The sequence below is a fragment of the Rhineura floridana genome, chromosome 3 (genome assembly GCF_030035675.1).
Source record: "Rhineura floridana isolate rRhiFlo1 chromosome 3, rRhiFlo1.hap2, whole genome shotgun sequence".
Classification (NCBI taxonomy): domain Eukaryota; kingdom Metazoa; phylum Chordata; class Lepidosauria; order Squamata; family Rhineuridae; genus Rhineura; species Rhineura floridana.
The window spans coordinates 84986325-84998978 of record NC_084482.1 but is presented as its reverse complement, the minus strand read 5'-3'; the positions used below and the strand labels follow the sequence as shown (position 1 = coordinate 84998978).

General features: G+C 40.6%; 1 protein-coding gene across 2 annotated transcripts in view; it reads left to right on the top strand.

The window, feature by feature from the left end:
* The window catches only part of SLIT3 (slit guidance ligand 3), an 810414-nt gene that overhangs the window by 671061 nt on the left and 126699 nt on the right, over window positions 1-12654 (top strand). For both annotated transcript variants that reach the window (XM_061616805.1, XM_061616804.1), the window contains 2 exons: window positions 9717-9880; window positions 12241-12365. In XM_061616805.1, the coding sequence (XP_061472789.1) occupies window positions 9717-9880; window positions 12241-12365 (289 nt within the window). The remainder of the gene's footprint in view (window positions 1-9716; window positions 9881-12240; window positions 12366-12654) is intronic.

Here is a 12654-nt window from a genome sequence, read left to right as displayed (position 1 = left end):
AGCATTGTTCAGGCATCAGGCACCATTTTATTGACCGAGTTCTGCTTTTCGGCAGGTTTCACTTTTAGGCGGGGGTCTGAAACATAACCCACCATATGAGTGGGGCTCTACTGCACTTGTTGTTTTTGTTATGTGCCTTCAAGTCGACTATGACTTATGTCGACCCTATGAATCAGCAACCTCCAAGAGCATCTGTCATAAACCACCCTGTTTAGCTCTTGTAAGTTCAGGTCTGTGGCTTCCTTTATGGAATCAATCTATCTCTTGTTTGGCCTTCCTCTTTTTCTACTCCCTTCTGTTTTTCCCACATTATTGTCTTTTCTAGTGAATCCTGTCTTCTCATTATGTGCCCAAAGTATGATAATCTCAGTTTGATCATTTTAGCTTCTAGTGATAGTTCTGGTTTAATTTGTTCTCACACCCAATTATTTGTCTTTTTCATGGTCCATGGTATGCGCAAAGCTCTCCTCCAACACCACATTTCAAATGAATTGATTTTTATCTTATCCGCTTTTTTCACTGTCCAACTTTCACATCCATACATAGAGATCAGGAATACCATGGTCTGAATGATCCTGAGTTTAGTGTTCAGTGATACATCTTTGCATTTGAGGACCTTTTCTGGTGTCTCAGGTTTTACCATTCCGCCTTGGGTGCCCCTGCTAGGAGTCTAGCCTCTTGGTCTAGACTCCTGACGGCATTGCTCTCAGCTTCTTCAACACTCTCAAACCCCCTCACCACGTCAAGGTGTGCATCCTAGAGGGGGGTCTAATATTTAAGGGGAGGGAATTCCAAAAGATAGGTGCCACAACGCTAGAAGTCCACTTCCTATGTTGTGTGGAACGGACCTCATGATAAGATGGTATCTGCAGGTGGCCTTCACCTGCAGAGTGCAGTGATCGGCTGGGTATATTTCAGGTATCCTGGTCCCAAGCTGTATAGGGCTTTCTACACCAGAAGCAGAACCTTGAACTTGGCCCAAATATTAAGTGTAAAACTAGAAAACCTCATTCTGGTATAATTTATTCAGGGTCTCTTCGTTATCTTGGTTCTAAAGAGAAATAACATGTTTTATTATTGTCAGTATAAACTATCACACATGAGCTTATAAACATGTTTGGGTTTTCTTAGAATGTATTCTAAGTGTAAATATTATTTCCTCATGCTGAATTGCTCACATTGGGAAAGTGTCATTGCCTTTTCAAATAAACAGAAGTATTTGAATTTACTAGATCATTGTCATAGGCAACCAAATATGTAAACCATGCGCAATGCAAATTTCTATTATTGTTTGGTTTGATTTGAAACCCACCTCATCCAAAAGGGTTGGGGCAGATCAGAATATACTAAACAATAAAACTCCTCATCCTACCTCTCCCCCGATCGCTAAAAGCCAACTGATAAAAAAATCTTCTCTACTTCTTCATGGCAACCAGAGTCTGACACACACAGAATAAAGTGAGAGGACAACCTTGAAGTCCTATCTGGACACATGAATAGTAGACTGGCTATAGTTGAGTTGGATATCGAACTCCAGGGCAAATTGAGGAAGGAGTAAACAGTCACTGATATAATTATCCTACCCTTGGAATTTGCAGTCACAGGAAGTAGAATGGCCCCAACTTGAGTGGCTTTAGAAGGGGGTTAAATGAATTCATGGAGGACCTATCTGGAGCTAACATGGAATATGGTATAAGATCATCTGGAATGAAGCATTGTTAGAGAAACTAATACAAAAACTCAGAGTGTCTAGTGGTCAAAGTAAAAGAAACACATTTATTTTGACTTGATATGATTTTGTACAATCATTGGTGATCACTCGTGGCCGAGTAAGATTGTCTTCCAGGGTAAGGTCTTTAACAGTGGGTCTGTAAGTGACTGTGGAGGCCAATTCTGGATCCACACAGCCTCCCACAGTGAGGACATAGGTTTCCAGATGGAAGATGGTCACGATGAGGATTTGCTTGATGTGCCTTCTGCTTAGCTTGTTTGTCCTGTTCGCCCTGTATTCATGCTTCTTCGAAGTCCATAGCACCTTTGATAATGGCCGACCTCCAATTGGGACACTCATGGGCCAAGGCTTCCCAGTTCTCGATGTTCATGTTACATTTTGTTATATTCGCTTTGAGAACATCTTTAAACCTCTTTGTTGTCCACCGATATTCCATTTTCCATCCTTAAGTTGGGAGTAAAGTAGCTGCTTCGGAAGACGGTGATCAGGCATTCGAACAGCATGGCCGGTCCAGCAAAGTTGATGTTGGAGGATCATTGTTTCAACACTGGTGTGGTCTTTGCTTCTTCCAATACGCTAACATTAGTCCGCCTATCTTCCCAAGTAATTTGCAGAATTTTCTGGAGGCAGCGTTGGTGGAATCTTTCAAGAAGTTGGGAGTGGCGTTTATCGATGGTCCATGTTTCACAGGCGTACAGTAAGGTCGGTAGTACAATGGCTTTGTAAATAAGCATTTTGGTCTCCCTGCTAATGTCCCGATCCTCAAATACTCTACGCTTCATTCGTGAGAATGCAGCACTCGCAGAGCTGAGACGATGCTGAATTTCAGCATCAATGTCAGCTTTTACAGAGAGGTGGCTGCCAAGATAAGAAAAATGATCAACGTTCTCCAGTGTCGCACCATTAAGCTGGATTGATGGTGCTACAGAGGGATTGGTTCGCACTTGCTGATGAAGCACTTTGTGTGTTTTTATGTTAAGCAAGAGGCCAAGATTTCCATATGCTTCTGCAAAGACATTTAGGTTAGTTTGAAGATCTTCCTCTGAATGTGTGTAGACTACATTATCATCAGCATATTGAAGTTCTACGACAGAGGTTGTAATTACCTTTTTGCTTTCAGCCTACTGAGATTAAAATCTTTCTATCTGTGATTTCCACGCCAGTGGCAAGTTTCCCCCAACAAGGTGTAGAATCATGGCGATGAAAATAGCAAATAAGGTTGGAGCAATGACGCATCTCTGTTTGACGCCTGATCCCGCTTTGAATGGATCACTTTGAGAGCCATTGTTATCCAAAATTGTCACCGTCATGTTGTCATGGAGGAGTCGCAAAATATTCACAAATTTATCAGGGCATCCAATTTTCAGAAGGATGGTCCAGAGAGCGGTTCCATTTACAGTATCAAAGGCCTTAGTGAGATCAATAAACGCCATATACAGAGGTCGGTTTTGCTCCCTGCATTTTTCTTGAAGCTGTCGTGCAGTGAAGATCATGTCCACTGTCCCCCTGGAAGGGCGGAAACCATTTTGGAATTCAGGGAAGATGTCTTCTGAGATAGGTAGGAGGCGATTTGCGAGGATCCTTGCAAGGATTTTACCTGCGGTAGCTAGAACAGAAATGTCTCGTTAGTTCCCGCAATCTGTTCTATCACCCTTCTTGAAAAGAGTGATAATTATGGCATCCTTAAAGTCTTCTGGGATTTCCTCCCTCATCCAGATTTTTTCAATGAGCTTATGAAGTTGTTGTGTAAATTCAGGCCCACCTTCTTTAAAGACTTCAGCAGGAATCCCATCAGCTCCACTAGCTTTGTTATTCTTCATTTGATTTATGGCTTTACTGACTTCATCCAAATTAGGGGATACTGCAAACTCATCTCTAATTTGTTGTTGTGGGATTTGCGAGAAGACCTCATCAGCCACAATAGAGTTATGATTAAGGAGGTTGTGGTAATGATCTTTCCAAGGCAGTGCAATAGGCTCTTTGTCCTATTGAATGTAAGGGATTTGTACCATAATTTGTTGGTCCGTAGATGGCCTTTGTGGCATTGAAAAAGCCCCATGCATTGTGAGCATCTGCAAAGTGCTGGATTTCTTGAGCTTTCTTTATCCACCAGGCATTCTTAAGTTCTCTAGTTCTTCTTTGGACCTCAGCCTTTGCACTTGAATAGATGTTTTTCTTAGCAGCAGTTAATGTCTTTTTGCCATATCTGGAAGACTTTCCTTTTCTTGTCAATGATATGTTCAATCTCACTATCATTCTCATCAAACCGATCCTGATTTTTCTTAGTTTGGTATCCAATAGTTTGTTCACATGCTGCAATAATGGAAGTCTTCAGTTTAATCCAGTGTTCCTCAGCATTTTCAGGGAGTTCCGTAGATAGATGTTTCTTGAACGTTGTTTGAAAGGAAGCACACTTAATAGGAACTTGAAGGGCGTGGATGTTCATTTTACACCTTGGTTTTCTTCCTTGGAGCCTACATTGAGGAACAATATTAATGGCCATAGTGGATCGAATTAATCTGTCCAGCAGTCATCAGTACTCATCATGACCCTGGTGAGGAGTACATCACGACGATCTCTGGCACGGACAATTACATAATCCAGGAGATGCCAGTGCTTTGCCCGAGGGTGCTTCCATGATGTTTTAAATTTATCTTTCTGGCGAAATAGTGTGTTTGTAATAACAAGATTATGCTCTGCACATTTAGTCTGAAGTAAAATTCCATTCAGGTTGCTATTGCCAACTCCTTTTTTCTCAATGGTTTCTGGCCATAAATCAAAATCACGCCCAACTCTTGCATTGAAATCGCCCAGGAGGATAATGTTATCCTCCTTAGGTATCTCTGATAAGATGGTGTCCAGCTGGGTATAAAAATTTTCCTTGATGTCTTCATGAGCATCTAATGTTGGTGCATAAGCACTTAGAATAGTTGCCTGATGGTTTTTGGCGAGTTTTAATCGGAGAGTTGAGAGTCATTCATTAATGCCAATAGGAACTTCTGACAAGAGCTTCACAAGATCATTTTTAATAGCAAAGCCTACTCCATGTATTTGTCGTTCTTGTTCAGGCAGTCCTTTCCAGAAGAAGGTGTAACCTCCTTTTTCTTCCTTCAGTTGTCCTTCTCCTGCTCTTCGAGTTTCTTGGAGTGCTGCTATGTCAATATTAAAACGTCTCAACTCCCTCGCGATGATGGCAGTCCTGCATTCAGGACGTTCACTATCTGTTTTGTCCAGCAATGTCCGTATATTCCACGTTCCAAAGTTCATTCGTCTTTTGCAACCGCTAAGCGGTGACCCCACTGGACGCGGTGATCCAGTAAGGAAGAGAGATGAGGCGGACTATGTTTAGGGCACCTTTTCTAGCCGCCTCCCCATAGGGGGTGAGCAGAGTGGATCCTGAATAGGACTGCTCAGTCGTGGATATAGCTGCTGAACTACTCAACTGCCTCGGTCCTTGAGCCAGGACGACTGAGTCTGTATCCACCGCCCATGTGCCGGTCCATGAGTAGGGGCTTCCGGATTTCACGGTCCTGCCCCCGTTGCCATTTGCCGATCGCCATGGGACTTTTGGTTTGGTTTGGTTGGAAGATACCTGTGTGTGAATTTGTTTTATGTGGGGAGATTGGTGCACGACTATCAACACACAATCTTGACAGAAAAAGGCTTTGATCCAATGAAATGGATACCACAACAATTGAAAGTCTTTTATCTGCTGCAGCCTTCATCCACCTTCACAGCCGTTGTAACATACACATTGTTATCCTCCGCCTGTTCTGCCGTTGAGGACTTTCTTGGATCGTTCTTTGTCTGGTTCCTCTCCCTTGACCTTACCGCCATGGGTGACCCTGCTGGGAGTACATTACTCCCGACAGCATCACTCACAGGGTTCATTGGAACATGCAAGCTCACTCACCACTGCAAGGTGACAATCCAGCAAGGGGTTTTGTACAATACATAAACCAGGAAGAACATGATCAAGTCCTTTTGCCAGCATATACAGTAAATGGGTATGATTTCTTTAAGTGGGTCTTTTCCCCTCTCTTTTCTGATTTATCCCATACCCAAAATGAAAAGGGGAAGAATAAGCCCAAGTAAGTTAAGCAGTATACTGAAAATTGTAAATGAAAATATCCTGACTTTAAAAGCTGGATTCCATAAATGCACTATAACACCAACCAATATGAGTTTATTTTAAATTATTTTTGAGTATTTAAGTTTATTAATGTTATACGATTTATATATGATTTGATTATGTTTGATTATGTTTAATAATGGTGTAAACTTAATAAAGAATGATTAAAATGAATTCATGGAGGAAAAGGCTATCAATGGGTTCTAGTCGGAATGGCTGAATACTACCTCTAATATTGGAGGTAGTATTCCTCTGAACACCAGTTCCTGGAGAACACTAGTGGAGAAAGCACTGTTGTACCCCTGTTCTGCTTGTAGACTTCCCAAAGGCATCTGGCTGTTAATTTGTATTACATACAATGGTTAGCATTCAATGAAAGTCCTATTCAGAGTAGACCCATTAACATTAATCGACATGACTAACAGGTTCATTAATTTCAATGAGTCTACACAGAGTCAGACTAGCACTGAATACAACCCAATATAGCAAATTGAAATAGAGCAACTCAGAAAAAAATGAAAAATTTATTCCTTTTAATTTATTCCTTTTAATACTAAAATTGTATCAAATGTGGTATATGTTTTCATATGTCACATTTGAGTTAAGAATTCTCTAGTAGATGCCATCTAGACCCAGTAATTTGTTCATTTTTAATTTGTCAATAATATCTAGAACATTGTCTCTTCTCTACCCAAGGGTGCCACTATTACCCTTGATTCCACAGATATTCATCCTTAGTTCAGGCACAAGGAGCTGCCATATGTCTTCCACAGTGAAGACAGATGCAACTTCTCTACAATCTTCTTTTTCTCCTTTAGCATACCTTTGACCTCCTTGTTGCCCGAAGTTCCAACCACCTTCGTAGCTAGTTTACTGCTTCTAACATGTTTAAACGGGTTTTTTTTATTGTTGGCCTTAATCTTTTTAGCAATATGCTTATTTTTTTTTATCATTATTTTTGCTTGCATTTCTTTTGCCACAATTTGTGTTCCTTTTTGTTCTCCTTGTTTAGGGAAGATCTCTATTTGGTGGAGGAAGCACCTTTGGCTTTTTACACTGGTCATTAACCACACTGGCAGCCTCTTGGCCTTGATGGTGCCTTTTCTGATCTGCAGTATTCATTCTAGCTGAGTTTCTATGATTGTGGTTTTGAATAACGTCACAGCTTTTTGGAGAGATTAGACCTCTTGTCTCTCCCTGCCAACTCCATTTTTTCCCAGTTAAAGTCAAATGTGACTGTGTTGAGCTTTCTTGGCAATAGTGCGCTTACATATACATTGAGTTTGAGAAACTGTATCTTTTTGTCTAGAACGGAATACGCATTTCCCCAGTCTATGCAAGGGTAATTTAAGTCATCCATTAATACAATACTGCCACTTTTATTTTCCATCTCAAGATCATCCTGGACATTTTGGCAATTCAGAAATGTATGTTTGTAGAAATCTAGATATGTGCTGCTGCGACAGCTCATAGATAATATGCCAAAATATTTTTCTTATGTGAGAATTTTTAAATGAGTTATATTTGGACCTTTTAAGGAAAGATTGCCATTGCCTTTAATTTTGATGGATGAATCCCTGCCAGTAATTCAACTCATGAACTCTCAGCATGCATTTGTCTAGGGCAGAGTTTTTTAATCAGTCATGTCTGTGGAGTTCAGTTAGCAACGTTAGTGGAATTTCATCTCTCAGTATTCCATCTGCTTTCTCACAAAAAGCATTTTTGAGCATGAAATATTTTTTGTTATCTCCAATGGAGAAAGTCTACATGCAAAATTAATTTTTGATCATTTTTTGTGTAAATAATTTCTTAAATTTCTCTCTAGGGGCTGAACAGCATGTTTTTCCTCCACAGGAACCATAGCAAAACACTCCTGCGGTTTGTCAGAACCACTTGGATTATTGCTCTTAACCTTTAGATCATCTCCTAAAACATTCCACTTGAATTGCAAGAGTTTCTTTACCGATCAACTCAAAGTTTTGTTAAACTAAAATCTTAAGTGGTCTTATAAGAATTACAGGAGGCAGAAATCCAAGTGTTTGGTAGAAATTGGAAAAGTATTGTAGAGGCGGAGGTGATTGTAATGTTCAAGGCTGCTATGTCCCCTACAGAAAGATGAAAGCCATAGTGCTTTACAGAACAAGTTGACTGACCAGATAGTGAAAGGGTGGGGAGCAAAGAGGAACAAAGCAAGGAGAGAGAGTTTGTAAAAGGATAAATATATTTTCTCACTCTAATTCCCTGCGTTCCTAGGATTCAGTCAGCAGCTTCACATCACCTGAGACATATTCGTCCTTGGACCATGAAGTGAGAAAATGAATTGCCACCTCCCTTTCATAAATAACACTATGGTCTTATTACTCCCAAACATGTGTTACATGGGATACTGCTCCAGAATTGTCTGGGCTAGTTCATGAGGGAAGAAGGTTTTATGGTTCCCAGAGTTGCTGCAGATGGACAGAGGAGGTGATGATGATGATAATGATTTATTACCTGCCCTTCACGCTAAGGTCCCCATGCAAGTCACACCAATTAAAATGCAACATCAAAACAGTTTAAAACAAATTATAATCATAAGAATAAAAAACCCAAAAATTTAAAGGCTAGGATAAAGAGGTGTGTCTTCAGCATATGATGAAAGCTGTATATTGAAGGTGCTAGGACCTCTGTGGGGAGGGAATTCCACAGTTTAGGTGCTGCCAAAAAGAATGCCATCTACTGGGCCATCACTACCAAGCTTCCAAGGGCGGTAGAACTACCAAGAGAGCCCCTTCTGCTGATCTTTATGCCCAAGGGGATCTGTAGGGAAGGAGGCAGTCTTTCAGATATTACTAACATAATCATCTTGAATGGGGCCCAGAAACTAACTGGCAACCAATGCAGCTGTTTTAAAGTAGGGATTATCTAAATGGAACCCCATCCAGTAATCTGGCTGCTGCATTTTGGACCAATAAAAGTTTCCACGTCATCTTCAAGGGCAGCCCCATGTAGAGCACATTGCAATAATCCAGTCTGGAAGTAACCAAAGCATGGAGTACAGTGACCAAGTCATTTCTGTCCAAAAGGGACCATAGTTGGTGAACCAGCTTGTAAAAGGCACTCCGAACCACCAAGTCCACCTGAACCTCTAGTGACAAGGTTGGATCCAGGAGCATCTTTCCACCTCCCAGACATGAGAACCCAGGACACACAACGCCTCTGTCTTTTCAGGATTCAGCTTCAATTTATTGGCCCACATCCAGCCCCTCACTGCCTCCACCACTGGTCTAACATTTCAGCCACCTCTCTTGATTCAGATGGCTGGCATCTGCATATTGATAACACTTCACTCAAATCTCCTGATGGCAGCTAATTTTACCTCATCTGCATTCAAATTGGTATTGATTCTGTTTAAGTAGGGTGGGCTTATTTCTACCAACCTGCCAAACTGAATGTGGTCAAGGCTGTGGTTAAGGGAGCCTAGATTGAGTTGTCACCTAGAAGGAATATTTCCTCTCCCTACTTCTGGTCTCCCTGGTCTCAGGGATAACTGCTACTTTTAGAAATTGTTTAGTCCTCCAGACTGCTCCATAACAGTAAGACTGGAATTTGTGTTGCAACTGTGGAGCAGTAGTATGCATGAGGAAGGATAGAAGAAAGAGAATAGATACTTTGATGCCGAAACCAGCCAGATAACATCTCATGAACTAGCAACAGAGAAGCACATTTATGACTGATTGTCAGAATTTTTTCTTTTAATCACATCTCCAGGAAAAAAAACCTATAATTTAAATCTTTTGATAAACTTAGACAAATAATCTCTGTGAACAACTGTGTTGGTTATATATGTGTTTGTTTTTCAACGCACCTTAGGGCACTTGGTACCAACCCTTTGCACTGTGACTGCAACCTGCGCTGGCTTTCTGAATGGGTGAAGGCAGGTTACAAAGAGCCAGGAATTGCACGGTGTAGCAGTCCAGATGACATGGCAGACAGACTGTTGCTTACAACACCAACCCACCACTTTCAGTGCAAAGGTAGGTGCAAGCTCTTAGTGTGCATTGTGCCTTCTGTTATATGCCGTGGTTATTCCCACATCATAGGAAGCTGTCTTACACTATATCAGAGTATTTGTCCATCACTCCCAGTATTGGATATTCTGACTTGAAGGTGCTTTCTAGGACAGTCTTTCCCAATCTTTGGGTCCCCAGATGTTGTTGGACTATGATTCCCATCAGCCCTAGCCACTATGTCCAACAGTCAGGGATGATGGGAATTGTAGTCCAGCGCCATCTGGGGATCCAAAGTTAGGAAAGACTGGTCTAGGATCTGAGGCAAAGGTCTTTCAGAACACCTGCAATCTGATATTTTTAATTGGAGATGCCAGGGATTGAATCTGCCATGGAAACTGATACACTGGGGATTGTCTCCTATCCTATCATGTGTTATAACTGCTCTGTAAGATTGCAATTGGTACTGAGTCTCCCATACATCAATCTTTCGTGAACTATGCACCTCTGTCTGTATGTATAGTCAGTTTTTTTTCTATAAGAAGGTTGGCACACTTAAGAGGTACTTGTCACCTCAGCACACATCACTTATTCATCTGTATAGATTTGTGTATGTGTCCCTTTTAAATGTAAGTAGGATAGTATGCAAGAAAAGGTACGTAAGGCTTTAGTCTTCTTAAGCATTTTCTCTAGTTCACCAAGATGCCAAGACTAGAGTAATTTTTTGCTGTATGACCAGCTGCTACCTGGCCAAGCTACATAGTCAATTTTTTCAACAGTGGTATTTTTTTTTACCTTGTCTCCAGTTTAAATGGTCCAAGGAAAATGGGGAAAAATCCCTCTGAACAAAACAGCTTCACCTTTTACAGCATTTATTGTCATTCTGTATTGCTAACACAAAGATTTTCATTCTAAACACTTGCTTAGGTTAAACATGTTCAGTTCTGATATGAAAGTCTTCACAGAATTTTCACTCTCTCAATCTTATTATTATTTTTCTATACAAAAGAAATTATAGTTCATTGCTTTCTGACAGCATGTGACTGAAATCTTGTGGGGTTTTTTTTTTTTTTTGGTAATTTAAAGCTCCTGAGTCCCTCAGCCCTTGAAAGCCTCTGATTTTCATACTGGCAAACATGCATATCTATAGGTTACCTCAATATCCATCAATAACTTGCAGAAAGGTGCAACAGAGTGTAATTGCACCCAGTGAACAAATTCCCACTTTTCAGATACATTGCTCATATAAAAACCTCACATGTGTTTTCCAAATTACACAATTCTCTGTATAATAAACTATGATACCATCTTCTGTATGTGGAAAAATATGTGGGCTCTGTGTGTGTGTGTTTTAATGTATTTTTATGTTTTAATGTATTTTTATGTTTTTAATTACTGTTTACATTTTCAGCCTTTTTTAAGTGCTGTGGGGAGTTAAAGGAAAAAAAGTTTCATGTTGAAAATGAACCACTTACCATCTGTAAATAGGAACCATGACACTCAATAGTTTTGCTTCAAAATAGTAAAATAAATTGGAAAATTAATTTCCATAAATGTCAGTCTTAATAACAAGATATTATATATATATTGTTGTAGCTTTACTGCTGGTCTTTGTCTGCTGTCCCTCATGCCATACTGTTGCTATGCTGCAAAGACCCCAAAATACCTTCTTCTGCTCTTCTTGTACACAGAAGAAGGCATGAAGTGTTCTGCATTGCAGCTCACATCTCTATATAAGCATTTTTTGTTGCAGTTGTGGTGCAACTTGTTCTGGGCTTACTAAACCCCACTTAGAACTGAAGGGGCAGAACTCTGAACACCTCAAAGGATCTTGGAGGGGTGGAAAATTCATATCAGGGGACTAGTGTCCATTGTGCCATCTTTCCACTCTAATTTCCCTCCTCTATAAGGTCTAGGCTGAAGGGAAGCAAGTGGCAAACCATACACTTCCTATCAGCCTAAGAGTCATCAGGCCCACTGAGAGCTTGCACCGCTGCATTGGCCTCATGCCACCAGGGTTCCACAGTAGCAGCATGAGGACATCACATGTATAGCCATTAGTCTTTCAATTTTTGTTCAGTTTTTGGTTTCACTACCACCGCCTTTTAATTATGTTTAAACTAATGTTTATCAGCATACCTAAGGGTTCCCTTACCATTATCTGTGAGTGCCTGATTTTATTTCTCTACAGATCAGTACTGGGCCACCCACTTTATTGTTAAAGAGAATGATCTTAAGGATCCAGCTGATCCATAAGAATGGATCCTTATTTTCTATTGCCCTGTGCCTTGTCTGCCTTCTTGTAAAAAATTATCTTTATGAAAATTAATACCAATTACTTAAGCTGTAGGCACATGTGTTTCAGCTGTACTCTTATTTCTTTTCAGGAGTTGTCGATATCAGTATTGTATCCAAGTGTAACCCTTGCCTATCCTATCCCTGTAAAAACAATGGGACTTGCAGCAATGATCCACTGGATTTTTATCGATGCACTTGCCCATTTGGCTACAAGGTATGATAACAGCTGAACTACACCCACTCAGTGGAAACTTGCCTGTTGACTACTTAAATAATGCAAGGCAGCTATGTGGACTGCATTTATGGGGAACCTCTACTAGTGATGCACAGCTGGCATAGGTTAGTATGTGATATAATTTCCAAGCAGCTAGATTTCAGGGATGAGTGCAGAGATGTTTCAAGGGAGAAAGGACACTTCCTGAGCTCCCTCTTATGTGCTACAGTGCACAGCTAGGGAAGCTGCTATCCAGACTTTGGACAACGCTAACACATTTCATAACTTT